We start from the raw sequence: 21,266 nt of genomic DNA, 5'->3' as shown, positions 1-21,266 counted from the left end.
TAAAAACAAAAACTTCAAGCTTTGATTAAACAACAATTAATTCTGATTTCAAACAATGAAAGAAAGCAGAATATTTTTTTTTAGTCTTTTTTATTTCAAAGTTTAAATATTTTTCGGAATTTTCTCTCTCTTAAATGTTCAGCCCCTTTTTTTCTCTCTCTTATTTTCAGATTCGTTTCTCTCTTGTTCTTATTCTCTGTCTGTGTATTTTCTTCTATCTCCTCCTAAATCTGATTTCAAGACTTCCTATATATAACCCATCCCATAAATCTTTCAATTAATTAAAATCAATACTTTTTCTCTACCAAACCCATTATCCTCCCACTCATCCCCATTACATTAAATAAACATATCACACCACCCCATTATATTTTGTCCCCCATGCCTAACATAAAATAATACAAGATTCCCCACTAAATTTTGTCTTGTCCCCCCTTTATATTAAATAACCATATCACAACCCACCCCATTTCATTTTGTCCCCAATGCTTCATATAAACAATTACAAAATGTACAATTCCTAAACTACCCCTCCGACCCTATTGCAAATTACTATTTTACCCTCGAAAGTACTATAAATTACCAAACTACCCATCAACTATAACACATCAATTAATCAAACTTAACCAAAATATAGACAATATGATTAATTTCTAACAATGTTCAAACAACAAATTTCATGAACATTGATTTCTTCAACATTTCAACAACAAATCACATGAACATGATTTCTTCAACATTTCAACAACAAATCACATGAACTCAAATTGAACAACAAAGAACAACTAAAATTTGATTGAACAATATTTTAGCAACAAACAATCCTATTTTCGGATTCAACAACAACAACAAACAAGTATATTTAGATTTCTAAATTCAATAATATTGAACTTAAAATCAACTACTCTAACAACATTACAACAAACAATTCCTATATTAAACTTAAACAAGATTATGAGACAAATTCAAGAAATAATCATAAATGATAAACAAGAAATCAAACTATACAAAATTCGGATTCAAGATCATCCAAACAAAGTATGAACATGAATGAATCTATTTTAACACAACAAACATGACGGATTAAATGATTAAACCAACATTAATAATTTCTGGAAAATATATAACAACATGAAACAAATTGAAGAAATAATCAATTAAATTTCAATTTGAATCTAACAAACATCAAGCTAACAAATTCTTACCTAAACAATAAAACAAACATGAAATAAACATGAAAACAAATTAATTAATTTACCATTTGAAATCTGAAAATTAAAATCAACAAAACACATGAACAAACTAGAAAATTATTTCAAACGATAGACAAACCAAACAAGAATTAAATCATTTATCGATTTTGGATCCGAAAAATACCAAACAAAATATGGACGATAAATGAGATTCAAAACCAACTAACCGGAAATGAAACGACGAACAACGATTGTAAACAAATCTGTCCGGGCCTCGACTCAACGAAAGACCTTCGAACCTTTGACGATTCGAAGAAGATGAAGCAATGGCAAAATAGAAGAACCTGCTGCGACGATAAGCAGAAGCAGTCCGTCAAACACCTGTTGCGACGAGCAGTAGCAGCACGACGTCGAGAAGCAGCATAAAGCAGATGGGGTGCGTTTGGCTTGCTTTTACGAAGAAGATGAAAGCAGCAACAACATCGGCGAGGCAGACGATGCAACACCGGAGGTTTGTTTGGACGAAGCTTCTGCTTCAGCAGTAGCGGCTGGGGACGGAGAAGGTCGACGCGATGGAAGTCATAGCTGCGTGTGTCGATGAGGCAGAAGCTGGACGAGGCAACAACGTTTGGTTGTAGCAGATGAACTCGACGATGGCTATTTTAAGCAGTCCTTCGAAGCGGACGCAGCTTGACGCAGCAGACTTATTCGTTGGTGCCGAAGAAAGATGACGAAGCAGCGGGCAGTCCATGGACGAGCTGGAAGGAGGGATCGTTTACAGTGGGGTTTCCACCATGGGAGGGCAGCTATGGCGATGGTGGTTGACGACGAAGACGTAGCAAGGTGGTGGTGGATGTCGCGGGTTTGAAGATGGTGAAGGAGAAGAAGCAGACGGACATGGGTTCGAGGCCAGCCATGGACGAGCTGCCATGGATGTGTGTGTGAGAAAACTTGGAGAAGATGGAGAGAAAGAAAGGGGGGGGGATCTTCTTTAGGTTTTTTAGGGTTTTTGTTTTTTTTTTGTTTTGTAAAAAATGAAAGACAAAGGGGGTTTGGGTCTTTTGGGTTATGGACTGGGTCGACCCAGTTCGAAATGGACTGGGTCGTAGGGAAGATTGGGCCATTTTTTGGGCCTGTGGCTTGAAATTGAAGAAGAGGCCCAATTCCGGCTTTCTTTATTTTTCGCTCTCTTTTCTTCTTTTATTTCTCTAAAACTAAATTATAAAAATACTTAAACTATTATTAAGAATTAAATTAAGTTATAAAAGCGCAAATTAACTCCCAATAACAATTAATGCACAATTAAGTAATAATTAAGCATAAAATTGTATATTTGGACATTAAATGCTAAAAATGCAAACGATGCCTATTTTTGTAATTTTTAATTTTTGTAAAACAAATTTAATTACTAACAATTGTAGAATTAAATCCTACATGCAAAATGCGACATATATTTGTATTTTTTTTAATTAATTTAGCAAATAAACATGCACAGACAAATACAAATAATTATTCAAAATATCACAAAATTGCACACCAAAGAAAAATCATTTTATTTTTGAATTTTTTGAGAGTAATTCTCATATTGGGCAAAAATCACGTGCTTACATAACATCATTCCCCCCCTTTGGAACATTCGTCCTCGAATCTTGACTGACACACTTATCATTTTTATAACTTATATCTTTCGAATAATTTATTACTCTCCTTTCCATCTAGGTAACCGTTCTGTGAATAAATCCAACGGCTAGGGAATTCCCCCCCTTTTGGCCTCTTTCTCACACCATGACTCGTGGTCGGAATCCTTCCAATCTTGTAACTGTTGTTACCTTTTATCATGCAGCATGTACGAATCTGACCTTGTAAGTGCGACTATGCGACTCTTCTCTCCTTTTTTCTCCAGCTTGTAGCCCATCTCTAGGCCTCACTTTGTAAATATATATAAGATCTCGACAAGATGTCCCTCTGGGCATCTATAGGTATACTGAAGTCTTTCGCTCGGTACTTTGTCGAACTTACGAGTATTGCTATAGCTTTTTTCATAGACCCTGTTATCTATCTGTATTACTTTACTGCATCTGGATAGGTCATACTATAGCGTAACTCATATTTTAATTTATTGTTACTGAGGTTTGCTACCAAACTTCAGGTTATGTTCGTTGCTAATCCCATGTGTATAAATCTATGTCTTTTAATGCTTCCTCATTATTGTTCATCTTAAGAATAACGGCCTAATCTCACATCATACTTTGTGATTTTTGTCTATCCATTGTTGATTCACCTTAATGTTGATCTATCATCTATAACTGATAACTTGATCTCTTATGTAACATTGCCACTAGGGCTCACGTCTCATCGGGGACATCTGGAGTAATTAGCACCTAGGGGCGATACTATACTTCCATAACCGTATTTCATAGTATCCTAATGTGATTTACCTTACGTGGGTATTTTAATCCTGTACATTTCATGAAATCATTACTCAACAGAAGGCCCAAACATCATTCTTTATCTATCATAATTACACCCTCATTCCACTACCAGGGTAGCATTCTATCTCTCCTAAATCCTACCAGTCTTAGACTCATTTGAGTTTATTCAGGCTATACTCAGCTTTCTATAACTTGGAGAAACCATTATTTCTCTTGTTTTCATAGGCTTAATCCTGAGGACTTATACATTTCTTATCACCTCCTCACTAACCCTTTCTTATCCTTACTCCTGTCATAAAACCTTGTCACTTTACTATACTTTAGCTTGCGACTGATACATATCCATTTATACTACTCGCAACCCCTCTTCAACTGTCACGACCCAAGCAATGCGACGCGACGGGTGCCTGAGTCCTACCTGTCAAACACCCGTAAGCATGCTTCTAGGATATGAACCTGTATAACATCTGTTGAATTACGAAGGTAACATACATAAAGGAAACCTGCCATAAAGGCATATGTATGTATACATGCAGAATACAATGAGCGAACCGACAAGGCTACTATAGACAACTATACATCCAAAACTGAAAGCCGACAAGGCCACATACAACCCAACTAGACATACTGTCTACAGACTTCTAATAGAAACATAGCTATGCAAAGACTGGACTGAGTCACATCATACCCATATATATGTATATATACAAATGTATCGTACACAAATCAAAAGCAGCTCCGGATCAAATGGAGCACGCCAACTTTTGTTGATCAGGGATCCTAAGAAGGGGGGCCGTCATCTTGCCTACCCGCACCTGCAGGCATGAAACACAGTCCCCGTGAAATAGGGCATCAGTATGAAAATGTACTGAGTATGTAAGGCATGAAAATTAGTACGTAAAAGACATAGATGACACATGGAACAAGGAAACACATCTTTAAATCTGAATAACTTTTTAAATTCTGAAGCATTTATAATGCCATGCGCGTGCGTATAAATGTCGTGCCATGCATAGGTATAAGTGTACATAATATTATCAAGCTGCTGAGGGCATCCCATCATATCATCTCGGCCACTGTGGGCAATATCATTAACATATACCAACTGATCAGGTGGTGGTGCGTATATAACACCATAACCTTTTCCCATATCCCATATACATATATTTACATATATACGCGTATATAACGCCATCTGTTCATGGGTCAATGCACATGTATAAATGAGTGAAATGCATAAAAAATACGTAAATATCTCAATATTCCTTTCGAATAAACTTTTCCAACTGCATATTATTCTGAGATCCATGAACAGAAGATAATAATAATTCTCATGGGGAATCAATAATATAGACACCCCTACTATTTCTATGAATATAGTAATTTATAGAAACTGTGTATTTGGTCGTTTCTTTATTATAATTTGGACCATGCCAAAAGAAAGAAGGGAGGGCCTTAACATACTTGTTCCTGGAATTATTTGAACGGAATGAAGCTTCTGCTTCCGTGAAATATGTTGAACGAAATTCTGCCTGAATCCTTTGAAATTTTGAAACGAATTGTGGTGGCTTCTTTTGAAATTTCAGTTGAAATTTTTTTGGCTAAGTAATTGAATTGTTTGGACAAAATGTTTGTTGTTTTCCAAGTTTTTAACTTCAAGCCAAGCTAATTTTGGCAAGAATGGACGAAAGGTTTTCTGTTTCTTGATTTTGAACCTATACGTTCTTGGTTTCAAGTCTTATTCAAGACTTATGGATAAGACTTTATAAGTCTTACTTAAGACTTACCTTTAACTTTACACGTTCTTGTCTTTGTGGATAAGACTTTACAAGTTTTATTTAAGACTTATCTTCAAGACACCTATACATGTATTAATGAATCACCCTTCCTAATTAGTGACCTTGTGCAACATGGAAGGGTGGTATAATTTATAATTTTTATCCACTTATTAGTTAATTGGGTAATGTCCTGTTACCCGATAATTAATCAATTACTCGCATAATTTAAAAATTGCCACAAATTACTTAAAATTCTATTTATTTTTAAAGTACTTCATATATATACTTTATATATTATACTACCATGGTCATATGACACCTTGCATGGTACTAGTTCATAATTATCAGGTATTATCGCTCGACCCGTATTTTATTCCAAATTTGCTACTTTCAACGAAACTTATTTTATTTAATTCTTGTATCCCTTTATCCTTCATAACACTTATTTATCGCTTGTTATAAATAGCATAAGTACGTTAATGTCAAGATGATCTCATCCCCGAGTCTACGTCGGTTAACTGAAAACGAAATTTTAACGTATGAAAGCGCGAGATGTAACATCCTTCCCCCCTTAGAAACATTTGTCCTCGAATGTTTAACTCTCCGGGATTTATATAGCCTTGCTAGATTCACCTTTGTAACAATGCTACTACCAATTCTTCTTGTAGAAACATAGTAATTTAACGCCATATAGGACCACAATCATTAATAATGATGACGGCCTCACACGATCAATAACAATAGCTAGCACAAGAATTCGTACATGCACCTTGAGGTTATGACGTCTCAGTCAGACCCTTTTTTGGAGGAGGAAATAAGTAGGGATATCTGGACTTCATGTCTTCCTTGGCCTCCCAAGTTATTTCTTCCACATTGTTGTTCCTCCAAAGTACTTTCACGGAGGTTACCTCCTTATTCCGTAGCTTGCGCATTTGTCAGTCTAGAATGGCAACCGGAATTTCCTCGTATGACAAGTCCTCTATAATCTGTACATCATTCATGGGGATCACTTGGGTAGGATCGCCAATGCACTTCTGTAACATAGATACGTGAAAAAACGGATGGACATGCTCAAATTCTGAGGGTAATTCTAACTCATAAGCTACCTGGCCCACCCTCCGAATGATCCTATAAGGCCCAATATACCATGGGCTAAGTTTTCGTTTCTTTCTGAACCTCATGACAGCTTTCATCGGTGATACCTTTTTGGAATACCCATTCATCCACCTGAAATTCCGAGTCTCATCGTCAGTTATCCGCATAAGCCTTCTGACGGCTTTGAGCTGTCAATAGCCTTTCCTGTATAAGCTTAATTCTCTCGATTGCCTGCTGTACCAATTCTGGTCCTACTAACATAGTTTCCCCAACATCAAACCACCCTATAGGTGACCTACACTTCTGTTCATAAAGAGCTTCGTATGTAGCCATATGAATACTAGAATGGTAACTATTATTATATGCGAACTCAATAAGCGCCATATGATCGTCCCAGCTACCTTTGAAATCTATTACACAAGCTCATAACATATCATCTAGTGTTTGAATAGTACGCTCAGCCTGTCCGTCTGTCTGGGGATGAAATGCTGTACTAAGACTTACTTGAGTCCCCAATCCCTTTTGGAAGGACCTCCAGAAGTTAGCTATAAATTGAGCTCATCTATTCAAGATAATAGATATAGGGACACCATGCAGTCGTACTATCCCTTGATATAAAGCCTCACATAATCCTTTGAGGAATATGTAGTTCTAACGGGCAGAAAATGGGCGGACTTTGTAAGCCTATCAACAATAACCCATATCGAATCAAACTTACGCTGGGTACGAGGTAAGCCTACGATGAAGTCCATATTGATTACTTCCCATTTCCAAGTCGGAATCTCTATAGCCTGCAATAATCCACCGGGTTTCTGATGCTTAATTTTAACCTGCTGATAGTTAGGACACTGAGCAACAAACTCTGCTATATCCTTTTTCATTCCGTTCCACCAATAGACTTCCCTAATATCATGATACATCTTTGTTGCTCCTAGATAGATAGAATAACATGAATAGTGAGTTTCTTTCACAACCTGCCGACGTAGCCCTGTAACATTAGGCATACATAATTGTCCTTGATATCTAAGGATCCCATCTCCTGTAATTTCAAATGGCGTCTTCTCCTTCTGAAGGGTGGTATCCCTATAATGAACTAACACAAGATCCTCGTACTGGCATTCCTTTACTTCAGTTACTAAAGAGGATGTTCCTGTATCCTGATATGTAATTCCAATATCACCTGAGTCCAGTAGTCGAACTCCAAGACTAGCTAGCTGATGAACCTCATGGGCTATTCCCCTCTTTTCTAGTCGTAAATACGATAGGCTACCCATAAATCTACGGCTGAGGGCGTCGGCTACTACGTTCGCCTTCCCCGGATGGTATAAAATATCAACGTCATAGTCTTTAAGTAGCTCCAACCATCTCCTTTGACAAAGATTCAATTCGTTTTGCTTGAAGATGTACTGGAGGCTCTTATGATCCATATAGATATCAACATGAATGCCATACAAGTAGTGCCTCCACATCTTTAGTGCATGAATCATCGCGGCTAACTCTAAATCGTGGGTCGGGTAGTTCTTCTTATGCTTACTTAGTTGTCCAGAAGCATAAGCTACAACCTTACTAAGCCGCATCAACACACGATCCAATCCCACGCTTGAAGCATCACAATAGATAACATAACCATCGGTCCTTTCTGGGAGCGATAGAGCTGGTGCTGAAGTTAATCTGTCCTTCAATGCCCGGAAATTCCATTCGCAAGGATTGGTCCATTGAAACTTAATTCCCTTTTGAGTTAACTTACATGGGTATCCTAATTTTTTTTACTATTCAGGAAATCCCCCTCTTCGGAAGCCTAAACTTCATCCTTTATCCATCACAATTACGCCCTTATCCCACTATTAGGGTAGCATTTCATCTATTCGAAACGTTACTAGTCTTAGACTCTTTTGAGTTCATTCGGGCTATACTGAGCCTTCTATAACTTAAAGAAACCATCAGCTCTCTTATGAACTCATTCCTAAGGACTTATCCATTCTTGTTACCTTTTTACTCATCTTTTCTTATCCTTCCTCCTGTCTTCCTAGAACCTTGTCGCTCTACCATAGTTTAGCTTGCGACCTACACATATCTATTTATACTTATTCGCAACCTTTCTTCAACCTGCTTGCACCATAGATTTCCTTATGTTATTCCGAAACACCAAGCAAGACACCACATACCACTTTTCTCAAAGGTGCTTAGAAGAGAAGAAAGTTTCGTTACAAGTTTCTTGTAATAACCTGCCAAAAGAAGCTACGAACCTTCATCAGTGTTGTGGGTCTAGGCAAAATCTTCACTGCCTCAGTCTCTTGTGTATCCACTCGAATGTCTTTACCCGAAATAATATGCCCAAGGAAAGCTACAGAGTTCAACCAGAATTCATATTTAGAAAATTTTGCATACAACTTCCTTTCTTGTAGAACTCTGAGCACAGTACGCAGATGATCTGCATTCTTAGCCTCTGAACGAGAATATACCAATATATCGTCAATAAATACAATTACGGATAGATCTAAAAAAGTCCTGAACACACGATTCATTAAATCCATGAATACTGTTGGGGCATTGGTCAGACCGAACGACATAACCCGAAACTCAAAGTGCCTATATCTAGTCCTGAATGCAGTCTTCGGAATATCTTCATCCTTAACCCTTACTTGATGGTACCCAGACCTCAAGTCTATCTTTGAAAAATACTTGGCACCTTGTAACTGATTAAATAGATCATCAATTCTTGGGAGCGGGTACTTATTCTTGATCGTCACCTTATATAATCAATACACATTCGTAAAGAACCATCTTTCTTTCTTACAAACAACTTGGGTGTTCCTCATAGTGACGTACTAGTTCTAATAAAACCTTTTTCAAGCAAGTCCCTTAGTTGTTTCTTTAACTCTTTCAGCTCTATGGGGCCCATTCTATAGGGAGAATAGATATTAGATGAGTATTTGGTAGTAGGTCGATGGCAAACTCAATTTCCCGCTCTGGTGGAAGACCTGGAAGTTCATCGGGAAAAACATCGGGAAACTCATTAACCATTGGGATGGATTGAATGGTTGATGACTCTACTTCTATATCCTGAATGCGAACTCTGCAAAACCATATACAGGATACTTTCTGCAAAACCACTAAGTAGGTATAACCATAATATATACAAATCGGGACGGGGCTCCCTACATCCTCATAAAACAACCAAACACATTTAAAATACTGACTTGGTAATATTCCAAGAAGAGGTAGAACTCTCCAACCAAAACCTGACACTTGGAGGAAGTCTATGATAGAGGGTCTTTGCCTCGTCCTATATAAGAACCTCAATCAGACACACTTCGAAGCGGAATCTTCATGTCCTTATCAGTTACCTTCCTCCTCTTAGCCCGACTACTATCTTCTTCCTCTATGTATCCCATAACATACACCGACGAACCTTGATTGACGGACTCCCAAGACTGTGGACTATCCGAAACCTCAGAAGAGCTAGTATCCTCAAATACCTTGACATAGTTTTAAGCCTGAAGGAATCCTGACTATTCCAATTCATTCTCTACTCCCCTCATACCCTGATCAACGGGCTATGAAACTAAGGGCCTTGATAAGGTCGGAACTCCTCTCACCGCATCTACTGCCGGAGTGGTCGAAACAGCTCGAACGGATAACTCATATAGATCCTTGGATGGATCCTCCTCAATAGAACCCACGATCTCCGATGGGTTTGAATCTGTAGTATAACTTATCTCTCTTTCTATCTCCTTCATAGCCTTCTGACTCGTGCTAGTGGCTGTAGTTTTCGGAGGCATCGCTGAAAACGTAACATACCGTTAGGAACATGAATACTTATATCGCACGATCTAAGATAAGAAGAGAGGATAACATCATATATGTCCTGTAGCCTCTTGTTTATAAGTATGGTGCATGACACACCCATAAACAAGACTCTACTAGATACGGTCTAGAGACAACACTAGGACTGAACTGCTCTGATACCACTTTTGTCACGATCCAACCCGATGGGCCGCGACGGGTGCCTAAGTCCTACCTATTAAACACCCCTAAGCATGCATCTAGGATATGAACATATATAACATTTGTTGAATTATGAGTGAAATATACATGAAGAAAATCTGCCAACAAGGCATATGTATGTATACATGTAGAATATAGTGGGAGAGCTGGCAAGGCTGCTATAGACAACTATATATCCAAAACTTAAAGCCGACAAAGCCACATACAACCCAACTAGACATACAATCTACAGACCTCTAATAGAAACATAGCTATACAAAAATGAGACTAAGCCACATCATACCCATATATATGTATATATATAAACGTATCGTACCAAAATCAAAAGCAGCTCCGGATCAAATGGAGCACGCCAACTCTCGCTAATCAATGATCCTAAGAAGGGGGACCGTTAGCTTTCCTACCTGCACCTGCAGGCATGAAACACAGTCCCCGTGAAATAGGGCATCAGTATGAAAATGTACTGAGTATGTAAGGCATGAAAATTAGTACGTAAAAGACATAGATGAAACATGGAACAAGGAAACACATCTTTAAATCTGAATAAATTTTTAAATTCTGAAACATTTATAATGCAATGCGCGTGCGTATAAATGTCGTGCCAAGCATAGGTATGGGTGTACATAATATCATCAAGCCACTGAGGGTATCCCATCATATCATCTCGGCCACTATAGGCAATATCATCAACATATACCAGCTGATCAGGTGGTAGTGCGTATATAACGTCGTAACCTTTTCCCATATCCCATATACATATATTTACATATATACGCGTACATAACGCCATCTAGTCATAGGTCAATTCACATGCATAAATGAGTGAAATGCATGAAAAATATGTAAAAATTTCAATATTCCTTCCGGATAAACCTTTTCAATTGCATATTATTCTGAGACCCATGAACAGAAGATAATAATAATTCTCATGGGGAATCAAGAATATAGACACCCCTACTATTACTATGAATAGAGTAATTTATATAAACTGTGTATTTGCTCGTTTCTTCAGTATAATTTGGACTATGCCAAAAGAAAAAAGGGAGGGTCTTAACATACCTATTCCTGAAATTATTTGAATGGAATGAAGCTTCTGCTTCCGTGAAATATGTTGAACGAAATTCTGCCTGAATCCTTTGAAATTTTGAAACGAATTATGGTGGCTTCTTTTGAAATTTCAGTCGAAATTTTTTTGGCTAAGTAATTGAATTGTTTGGACGAAGTGTTTGCTGTTTTCCAAGTTTTTGACTTCAAGCCAAGCTAATTTTTGCAAGAATGGATAAAAGGTTTTCTGTTTCTTGAATTTAAACTTATACATTCTTGGTTTCAAGTCTTATTCAAGACTTATGGATAAGACTTTATAAGTCTTACTTAAGACTTACCTTTAACTTTACACGTTCTTGTCTTTGTGGATAAGACTTTACAAGTCTTATTTAAGACATATCTTCAAGACACCTATACATGTATTAATGAATCACCCTTTCTAATTAGTGGCCTTGCCCGAGGGTGGTATAATTTATAATTTTTATCCACTTATTAGTTAATCGAGTAATGTCCTGTTACCCGATAATTAATCATTAGCCGCATAATTTAAAAATTACCACAAATTACTTAAAATTCTATTTATTTTTAAAGTACTTCATATATACTTTATATATTATACTACCATGGTCATATGGCACCTTGCATGGTACTAGTTCATAATTATCGGGTGTTATCGCTCGACCCGTATTTTATTCTAAATTGGTTACTTTCAATGAAACTCGTTTTCTTTAATCTGTGTATCCCTTTATCCTTCATAACACTTATTTATCGATTGTTATAAATAGCATAAGTACGTTAACGTTAAGATGATATCATCCCCGAGTCTACGTCGGTTAACTGAAAACGAAATTTTAACGTATGAAAACGTGAGATGTAACATCAACTTTCTTGCACCATAGATTTTCTTATGTTATTCAGGAACATCAAACGAGACATCACATCGTTTGCAACTTTTCTTCACTCTCTTGGCCAGATCTCTCGATACCTAGAAACCATAGGCTGGAAGATATGCCACTGACTCTGCCGCTATCATTCTTGGATACTGAATCCCAACATCTCTAGCCTTTTGTCCGATGTACATACTATTTACAACCTTCTGTATTTGAGTGTATCGTACGTTGCTCACCTTTACCTTACTTACCTTAAAATCTCACATCACATCTTCTATATGTTTCATGACCTCTCTTCCACATAGGTATAATTCACATCCACAACTTGAACTTTTATTATAACATTTGCACCTCTTTAGATGATTCGGTGAGAGCTTCATACTGACTTCTTATGAGGCTGGTACACTTCTAACTGGCTATGTCGTAGAGCCATTATAAAATATGGCTATTGTGTTGTCTCTCTTGTACCTCTGATATTATGAGTGATCCTGAAATATTATCAATTACTATGTCCATAATTTTCTGGGTTCAATAATCAAACTCCTAATTTACTTAGTTGATGTAACTCTTTAGTATCCTTTTTCCTCTGGTCAACCTTTATGTAGGCTTAAACTATCTTACGATCTGTGGCTCATAGTGTTAGTTATTACTTTTAGCCTTTCATGGGTTCTATGGAATATCAATGATACAATCCTTTAACAATTCAATCCTTCATTTATGACCCAGGTTTAATTCTTCCTTCTAACTTATACCGGAACCTTCTACGGTTGTATGATTGTCAACATATGTGCTGTATGGATAATACTCCGAACTTATAATTGCGTTCATAACGTAACCAACCCTGGATCATTGATCAAATAGTTCATTTCGTTCCTTCTCAGCTTTCTTTAAACGTAAGCTATTACTTTTCTTGGTCTTTCTGCCCCCTTGTTGCATGTATATTTAGCTTATCTTAGTGCCCGCACATATTAGAATTCCATACATCTCATATGATCTTGAATATCACTTCTTATTTTACTCCCTATTCATTAATCACAGTAGGTGCCACCTTTTTATGGAGTGCATACAATGTTGTTGTGAGACTGTTGTTACATGACCATTTTCTCTTTAGGTCATTGTGCTTAGGTTGAAGCCTTCTTCCTTATTTCCTCAGCTAGTCATTCATTGTAGTATTTAGGGAGGACCCGTACATTGTATATTCTATGAACCTTTTGATGTCCTTCCTTGCCTATAATTATCCGTAGTTACTTACTTCCACGCCCTTATGCTTGTAGGATTGCTTCTGAACTGATATTTTGACTGTCTTCCCATGACACTCTCTTTTATTCCTATAATACTCATACAGTACCTTTAACTACCCCAACTCCTATTTGAATAATTCTTAAGTATTACAATGAAGTTACTACAAGGCTAAATTCACTATATTGGGCTTTACTATGTTAATTTTGCACGATCTACTGACTCGTTTGTAACTTCCTGTTCAGCCATAACTAGGCTCTTCCTGAATTAATTATGAACTATTTGTTGGCCCATTCTCATATCAATATTTCGCGTAATCCTTTTTAGGTTATTTCCTTTGTCTTAACTTACCTCTCGCGCTGGCTCCTTATTTATCAATAAGATTCCGGACAAGAGCCCTTACTTCCTTTCTTAGACGTCATGCTTGCATAATATTCTGGAATCGTGGAATATCGGTAGGATTTGAATAAGTGTAACCTCATTCCTTTTTTCGTTTTTACCGCATTCTTCCTTTACGATTCCATGATTACTAGAACCACTATATTCTGACTTCATGCCACATCACCCATATCCCCCCTGTTAGGGGAGTACTAAGATTTAGTGCTAGGACGATCTACCTATAGATGTTTTACCTCTTCTTCTTTGGCATCTTTTCACATCATCGATGACCCTTACTCGTCTTGCGGTAATCCTTCTGTACCAAGGAAAAAAAATTCCTTTCTCGCAATAGTGACACTTAGTGTAACTAGCACATACGGTCCCTTAAGCTTAACTTTGCTCACATTTCTTGCTTTAGGGAAGCGTCTTCCTGTATGACCTTTCTCTAAATTCCTCATGAATATTCTTCTGTTGCCCATTCTATTATTGCCGGAACGCAATATGAAATTCTCATGATGTCGACCATTATCAAATCACTTAGTCCCTAATTCATGTTTAGTTTATCTTGTTCACCAGCCCATACTGATTTCTAATACTCTGGAGTCTAACTTTTCCCCTTGGTGATCATGTTAGAGTCATGAACTTATTTCTCGAAATAAGGATATGACTTTATGACCTATACTCTTTTGTTACCTCAAGGACTGCCACCCCTCGTCTTTTCCTTCATTTGACTACAGACTCTGTAATACTATGATTTTTTTATCTACCATTATCATGTATCATATCTTACTCATAATGCTTCATTAATTTTCTTCTTATTTTCTGCTAACATTTCTGTCTATCACTTTCTTTTGAAAACTTCAACAAGACATTCGTTTACTTGTATCTCCCCTTGCTTCATTCATTGGCTCTTCGATTTGCTCAACATTTTCGCTCTACTAGGGACGGGAGCCCCACTAAAGTAGTAGTTATCCCTTCTAGGCTTTCAGTGCCTATCTTCTGAATTTCTTGATCATGCTAGTATTCACATCTAATTGTAATTTTCTAGAGTGCACCATCTGGTGTTTCATAAGGAGGTCTACTAGAACCTTTGTAATATCCTTCGGAAATGTCAACTAACTCAAACAATCCATCCATCATTTTGGGTTACTGTAACCCCAACCAGATCTCGATATCCCGTCCTTCTCTTAACTACACCTGTTAGCCCCCATATGGCATAACTGAAATGGGTGTGACCAATTGTACATACCTCTTTTACTATTGAAGATAACTCAAAATGCTTATATTTCTCTGCCTGATTTGAAAATACTAATAATCTTCATTAACTGGGTGCCTCGTACCCTTCTTCACCTTGCTTCTTTTACTTGTTGAACTTGAATCTAGCTTCTGAATTTCTCATTGCTTTCACCATATTGGTGGATAGATATCCTTGCCTTAAGGCTCCTTATTAAGAAGATTATACCTTTTAGTACACACATGATCTGCTGAAGACCTCACACTGACTCATCATAAGCATCATGCAGAATCGAGTTCCTCTAGCTCAACTCTTCCAAATACATATGCAATTTTTTACCAATCATCTTTCTGGATGTAGGCATCGTCATATTATGAATAAGACAGAGTTTAGGAAATTGAGTTCTTACAACTGCGCTCTACCACACGATCTAGAGTAAGAAGAAAGAGTGACAGTCCTAAATGCCCTATATCCTCCTGCTTATAAGTGTGGTACACAACGCACCCATAAACAAGACTCTACTAGACACGGCTTGTAGAATCCCTAAGGCAGAACTGCTTTGATACCACTTTTGTCACGACCCAAATCGATAGGCCGCGATGGGCACCCGGTACCTTACTCAACCGAGTACCAACATAACGTATCTTTTCATGTCATACTATCATAAATAACTGAGATGGAAGGCTGCCGTGAGATAAGTAGAACACAACATGCAATACCAACTTATACATAAGACATACGGGCCTATAAGACCAAAATAACCACTCGTACACTGAATATAGGCCGACAAAGCCATACAATCTTTTACGTACATGACATCTGTCTACAAACCTCGAAGAATACATAATTTTCATAAAGGTCGGGACAGAGTCCCGCCATACCAAACAATACACGTCTAAATCATACTAACTAAACAAGCAACTCCGAAGCAAATGGAGCGCAGCAACATCTTCCGCGAAGCTAATAGACTACCTGGAGGGCTCTCGACCTGTCTATCGGGACCTGCAGGCATGAAACGCAGCGTCCCCAGGCAAAATGGACGTCAGTACAAATAGTGTATCGAGTATGTAAGAAATGGAAATCAGTAAATAATAGACATGAGAGAAAATGGAGTAAAAGACTCGACATGTATGTCTACATAGCTCTATGAATCATTTCATTTTTATAATGTCATGCATATGCATATAAATGTCATACCATGCATAGATATATGCGTTCATAACATTATTAAGCCTCTAAGGGCATCTCATTATATCATTTCGGCCACTGTGGGCAAATTATCAATGTATACCAGCTGATCAGGTGGTTGAGTGTATATAACGCCGTAACCTTATATATATATATATATGCATATAAATGTCATACCGTGCATAGGTATATGCATTCATAACATCATCAAGCCTCTGAGGGCATCTCATTATATCAATTCGGCCACTGTGGACAAATTATTAATGTATATCAGCTGATCAGGTGGTGGAGCGTATATAACGTCGTAACCTTTTCCCATATATATATATATATATATATATATAACGTCATCTGCTCATGGGTCAATGTGAATGAATGGAATGCATGAGAAGTACGCCAATAAAATCTTTCGGAGTGTCATAAGACCATTATGCCTTTGATTAATATCACGAAATAAACTTTATCAAGTTACGTATTTTCTGAGACCGATGAACAGATGATAGAATAATATGACACATGGGGAATCAAGAACATAAGCATCTCTAATATTTCTATGAATAGAGTCATGTATGGAAATTGTGCATTTGCTTGTTTCGTTTGTGTCATATAGATCGTGCCAAAAGAAAGAAGGGATAGCCTTAACATACCTGAACCGATTCGCTTGACAATCCCTCTAACACACGTCAATTGCGACAACACGTAATGACAGATCGAAATAGGAAAAAATTCGTAGGATATTCTTGAGAATAATTGCACCGTACCCCCTTAGAATCGCAAAATTCCGTTGCTATTACGCAATGTAACTTCGTATTATAGTCTCAAATTTATCCTTTGGAGACAAAATTGTCGCATGTGTTTTGTATGAGGGAACGTCCGATGTTTGATAAAGAAGGGAATGAGTTTATCGGAATGCTAAAGAATAGCTTTAAATCGAACCGAATGAAGATGAACCCCCTTTCTTGAAAGACCAAAGTTGTAAATTAGTTGATATTTCTTGTTAAAATTTCGAAAATTCCCCGAGAATAGATAAAGAACCAAAGTGACCCAATGATACATGGATATTTAGTTTGAGGTTTTGAGCCACATATATTCTACTTAAAATGACACCTTGAATTGAGAATTAAGAGTCATTATTAATGGCTCTTTGGGCTGCCACGTTGGGGAGGGTTACATTTATCCAAAAATTCATCCCTTTTCCTAATCAACTTATTAATCTCCCACTAATCCAATAATTAATCAATTACCCATATAATTAAGAATTATTTCAAAATATTTATAATACTACTCACTTTCAACACACCTTATACATATTACTAACATGGTCATGTTGTATCTTATATGTTACTAGTCCATAAATACGGGGTATTATAGCTTGGACCGTATTTTATCCCAAATTTTCAAATTTCGACGAAACTCGTTTTCTTCAATTTGCTTACCCTCTCACCTTCACAAATTTACTTATCACTTGTTTGAAATAGCATAATATTTGTAACCTCAAAATAATCTCATTCCCGAGATTGTGTCGATTAACTTACTACGAAACTTTAATGTCCGAAAATGCGGGATATAAAATCCCTTGCCGACCTTTCATCTTCACTTATGGGATACTTTCATGTACGAACATATGGGATGTAACACTTAAATTCTTAAATTTCTCAATTAAAATACATTTCAACACAATTATTATGCAACCTCAATCTTGTTCCTTCTCAAGGCAAACAATAACATCAATCAACAACAATATCAACAAAATATACTGTAACCTAGGACTACCGGACATAGGCATAATAGTAGCTATGCACAGACTCTCGCCACCTGGTGCGTACATAGCCCTCACAAATAGGAGCACATATTTAATTATTTCACCTATGGGGTTAATTCCCTCTTACAAGGTTAGAAAGGAAACTCACCTCGCTCTGAAGTTCCATAACCGGCTTCCAAGCCCTTCCGATGATTTAAATCGATGCACAACGCTCCAAAACTAGACAATAATTATGCAAACACATTAATATATGCTCAAACACTCATTATAATCCAATTTATAACAATTCCTAACCCTGATCGAAAATTCGATAAAAATCACCCTCGGGCCCACGTACCCATATTCCGAAATTTTTCGAAAATAAAGTTTACCCATAACCTCATGCACTCAAATTGTAACGACCCGGCCGGTCGTGTTAAGTATTAATGCTATGATCCCCTATTAACTTCTTTCCCCGTATTTGTTTCTGCTATTTTGATTCACCGGGATGTTTGGTTTTAAGTTTCGGATGGGATACTTAGTCCCTAAATGAGAGTTTAAGTGTTAGAAATTGACCGTAGTCGAAGCAGTATGAAGACGACATCGGAATGGAATTCTGTTGGTTCCGTTAGCTCCGTTGGGTAATTTCGGGATTAACGGCTTGTTCGAATTGTGTTTTGGAGGTCCGTAGTTAATTTAGGCTTGAAAAGCCTAAAGTTGAATTTTTAGAATTTCCGGTTCGATAGTGAGATTTTGATATCGGGGTGGAATGGAATTCCGGAAGTTGGAGTAGCTACTTAGTGTTGAATGTGGCGTGCTTGCAAAATTTCAGGTCATTCGGATGAGGTTTGATAGACTTTTTGATCGAAAGCGTAATTTGAGAGTTTTGGAGTTCTTAGGCTTGAATACTATGTTAAATTGGTGGTTTGATGTTGTTTTGAGCGTTCCAAAGACTTGAACAAGTTTGAATGATGTTTTAGGATTAGTTGGCATGCTTGGTTGAGGTCCGGGGGCCTCGGGTGTGTTTCGGATGCTCAACGGGTCATTTTGAAACTTAGAGAAATTGCAGAAAAATTACAGCAGCCCGGTTCTGGTTTCTTTCTTCGCGTTTGCGAGTGGGATCTCACGTTCAGGAAGAGGAGCTGGTGCTGGGGGGAGGTTAATACTTCGCGTTCGCGAAGTTTTTCCGGCGTTCGCGAAGGAGGGGGAGATTGTGCATCGCGTTCGCGACCAGGACATCGCGTTCGCGATTAAGGAAGCTGGACCCAAGCGAAGTTGTGCTTCGCGAATGAGAGGTTCTTTCCGCATTCGCGAAGAAGGAAATACCTGGGCAGTAATAAACATTTCAAAAACGAGAGTTTGGCCATTTTTGTCAAAACGTAAGCTTGGGAGCTCGGATTTGAGCAAGGTTTTGATAAATTTTCAGAGATATCGATTGGGTAACGATTCTTAACTCCTTTTTGCTTGTAACCCATTAATCTAAACATGAATTCATCATTTAATTTCGGAAATTTGTCTGAAAATTGGGGGAAAGTTCTTAGACCAAAAATTCTAGTTTTGATTGGGGATTTGACATTGGATTTGGATAATTTTGGTATGGTTAGACTCGTGAGAGTATGAGGATTCTAAAAATGTAAATTTTACCTGATTTCGAGACGTGGGCCTGAGGGGCATTTTGGTTATTTTACCTAATTTCGCATATTGGCTTAGAATTTATTTGTAGAATCAATTACTTGAAGTGTTATTTACATTATGCAATTGAATTGAATAGATTTGGGCCATTTGGAGTCTAGTACTCGTGGCAAGGACGTGGTTTCAAGTTGATTTTGAGCCGGTTCGAGGTAAGTTGTTTGCCTAACCTTGTGGGGGGAAACTCCCCTTAGGATTTGGTATTACTGATATTTGAAATACCTTGTACGTGAGGTGACGAGTGCGTACTTGTGCTAATTGTTGAAAATCTAGTTTTCTTTAAGTAATTTTAATTGTGTTTCTTTTTCCTGTTTATACTACTTGCAATTTAAGCCTGTTGTTAGCTTAGGGAAGCATGTCTAATTGACTTAATTGCTTTACTTGCTCAAATTGCCTTATTTGGATTATGTGCAGCATTCTAGGCTAGAAGTACCTGTTTTACCGTAGTATGGGATTTGAATTGAATTGTGTATTTTTCTTTGTTGTTGTTGTGTGTTTACTTTGGGACTATGGGACAGTATCCTGGTAGATGCCCCTGAACATTTACTTTGGGACTACGGATTTGTATTCCGGTATATCCCTCTACACATTTACATTGGAACTACGGGACTGCACCCGGTTGATTCCCTCTGTACTGCATATTTACATTTGGGACTACGGATCGAATTTTCGGTAGATCCCTACGCATTATTAGTTGGACTACGGTATTGCACCAGGGAGATCCACTAGATATTTTAATTTGGGGACTACAGGACAGTATCCTGGGAGATCTCCGATTGTTATCTCTATGTTGAGTTGTACTCCTTTCTGTGATTACTTTGTCTCTGTTATAATTGTTGTTGTTCTTTATATTCTATGCTATTTCTTACTTTTGCATTTAATTCTATTGTCTTACTCTACACTGTTATACCTTATATTTCATTTAACCTCAGTAGGGCCTTGACTTTCTTCGTCACTACCCGACCGAGGTTAGGCTTGTCACTTAATGAATACCGTTGTGGTGTACTCATGCCCTTTCTGCGCATGTTTTTCATGTGCATACCCAGGTACTTCCACTCAGTCTTACCATCCTTGAGGCGAGACGCTTTTGTAGAGACTTCAAGGTATATCTGCCGCGTCCGCAAACCGAGGAGTCCCTTTCTATCTTTCTGTAAAAGTATAGCCCTTTAGTATTTTCCCTTTTGATAGACATTTCTAGAGTTAAAGCTTCTTATGTATCTCTTAGCTTGTGATTCATGGAGTTCCAGATTTTGGGAAGTATTAGGTTGAGATTCTTGTACTGTTATATGTCAGGCGACATCTTAAATGCTATTTCTATTGTTAATTCGGTTTTGTATTATTTTCTTTTCGCAAATTG

At 37.5% G+C, this 21,266-nt stretch overlaps 1 protein-coding gene across 1 annotated transcript in view; it reads right to left on the bottom strand.

The window, feature by feature from the left end:
- Positions 1–6,651: 6,651 nt before the first annotated feature.
- LOC138890455 (uncharacterized) overlaps positions 6,652–21,266 on the bottom strand; it is a 59,512-nt gene continuing 44,897 nt past the window's right edge. Inside the window, exons 2-6 of the mRNA XM_070173842.1 lie at positions 10,098–10,282; positions 9,480–9,600; positions 8,745–8,842; positions 7,329–7,655; positions 6,652–6,801 (exon numbers count right to left, since the gene is read on the bottom strand). Of these exons, the coding sequence (XP_070029943.1) occupies positions 6,652–6,801; positions 7,329–7,655; positions 8,745–8,842; positions 9,480–9,600; positions 10,098–10,282 (881 nt within the window). The remainder of the gene's footprint in view (positions 6,802–7,328; positions 7,656–8,744; positions 8,843–9,479; positions 9,601–10,097; positions 10,283–21,266) is intronic.

Source organism: Nicotiana sylvestris, chromosome 4 (assembly GCF_000393655.2).
Source record: "Nicotiana sylvestris chromosome 4, ASM39365v2, whole genome shotgun sequence".
NCBI lineage: Eukaryota > Viridiplantae > Streptophyta > Magnoliopsida > Solanales > Solanaceae > Nicotiana > Nicotiana sylvestris.
The sequence above is the reverse complement of the archived record's forward strand: the minus strand, read 5'-3'. Positions and strand labels throughout refer to the sequence as shown.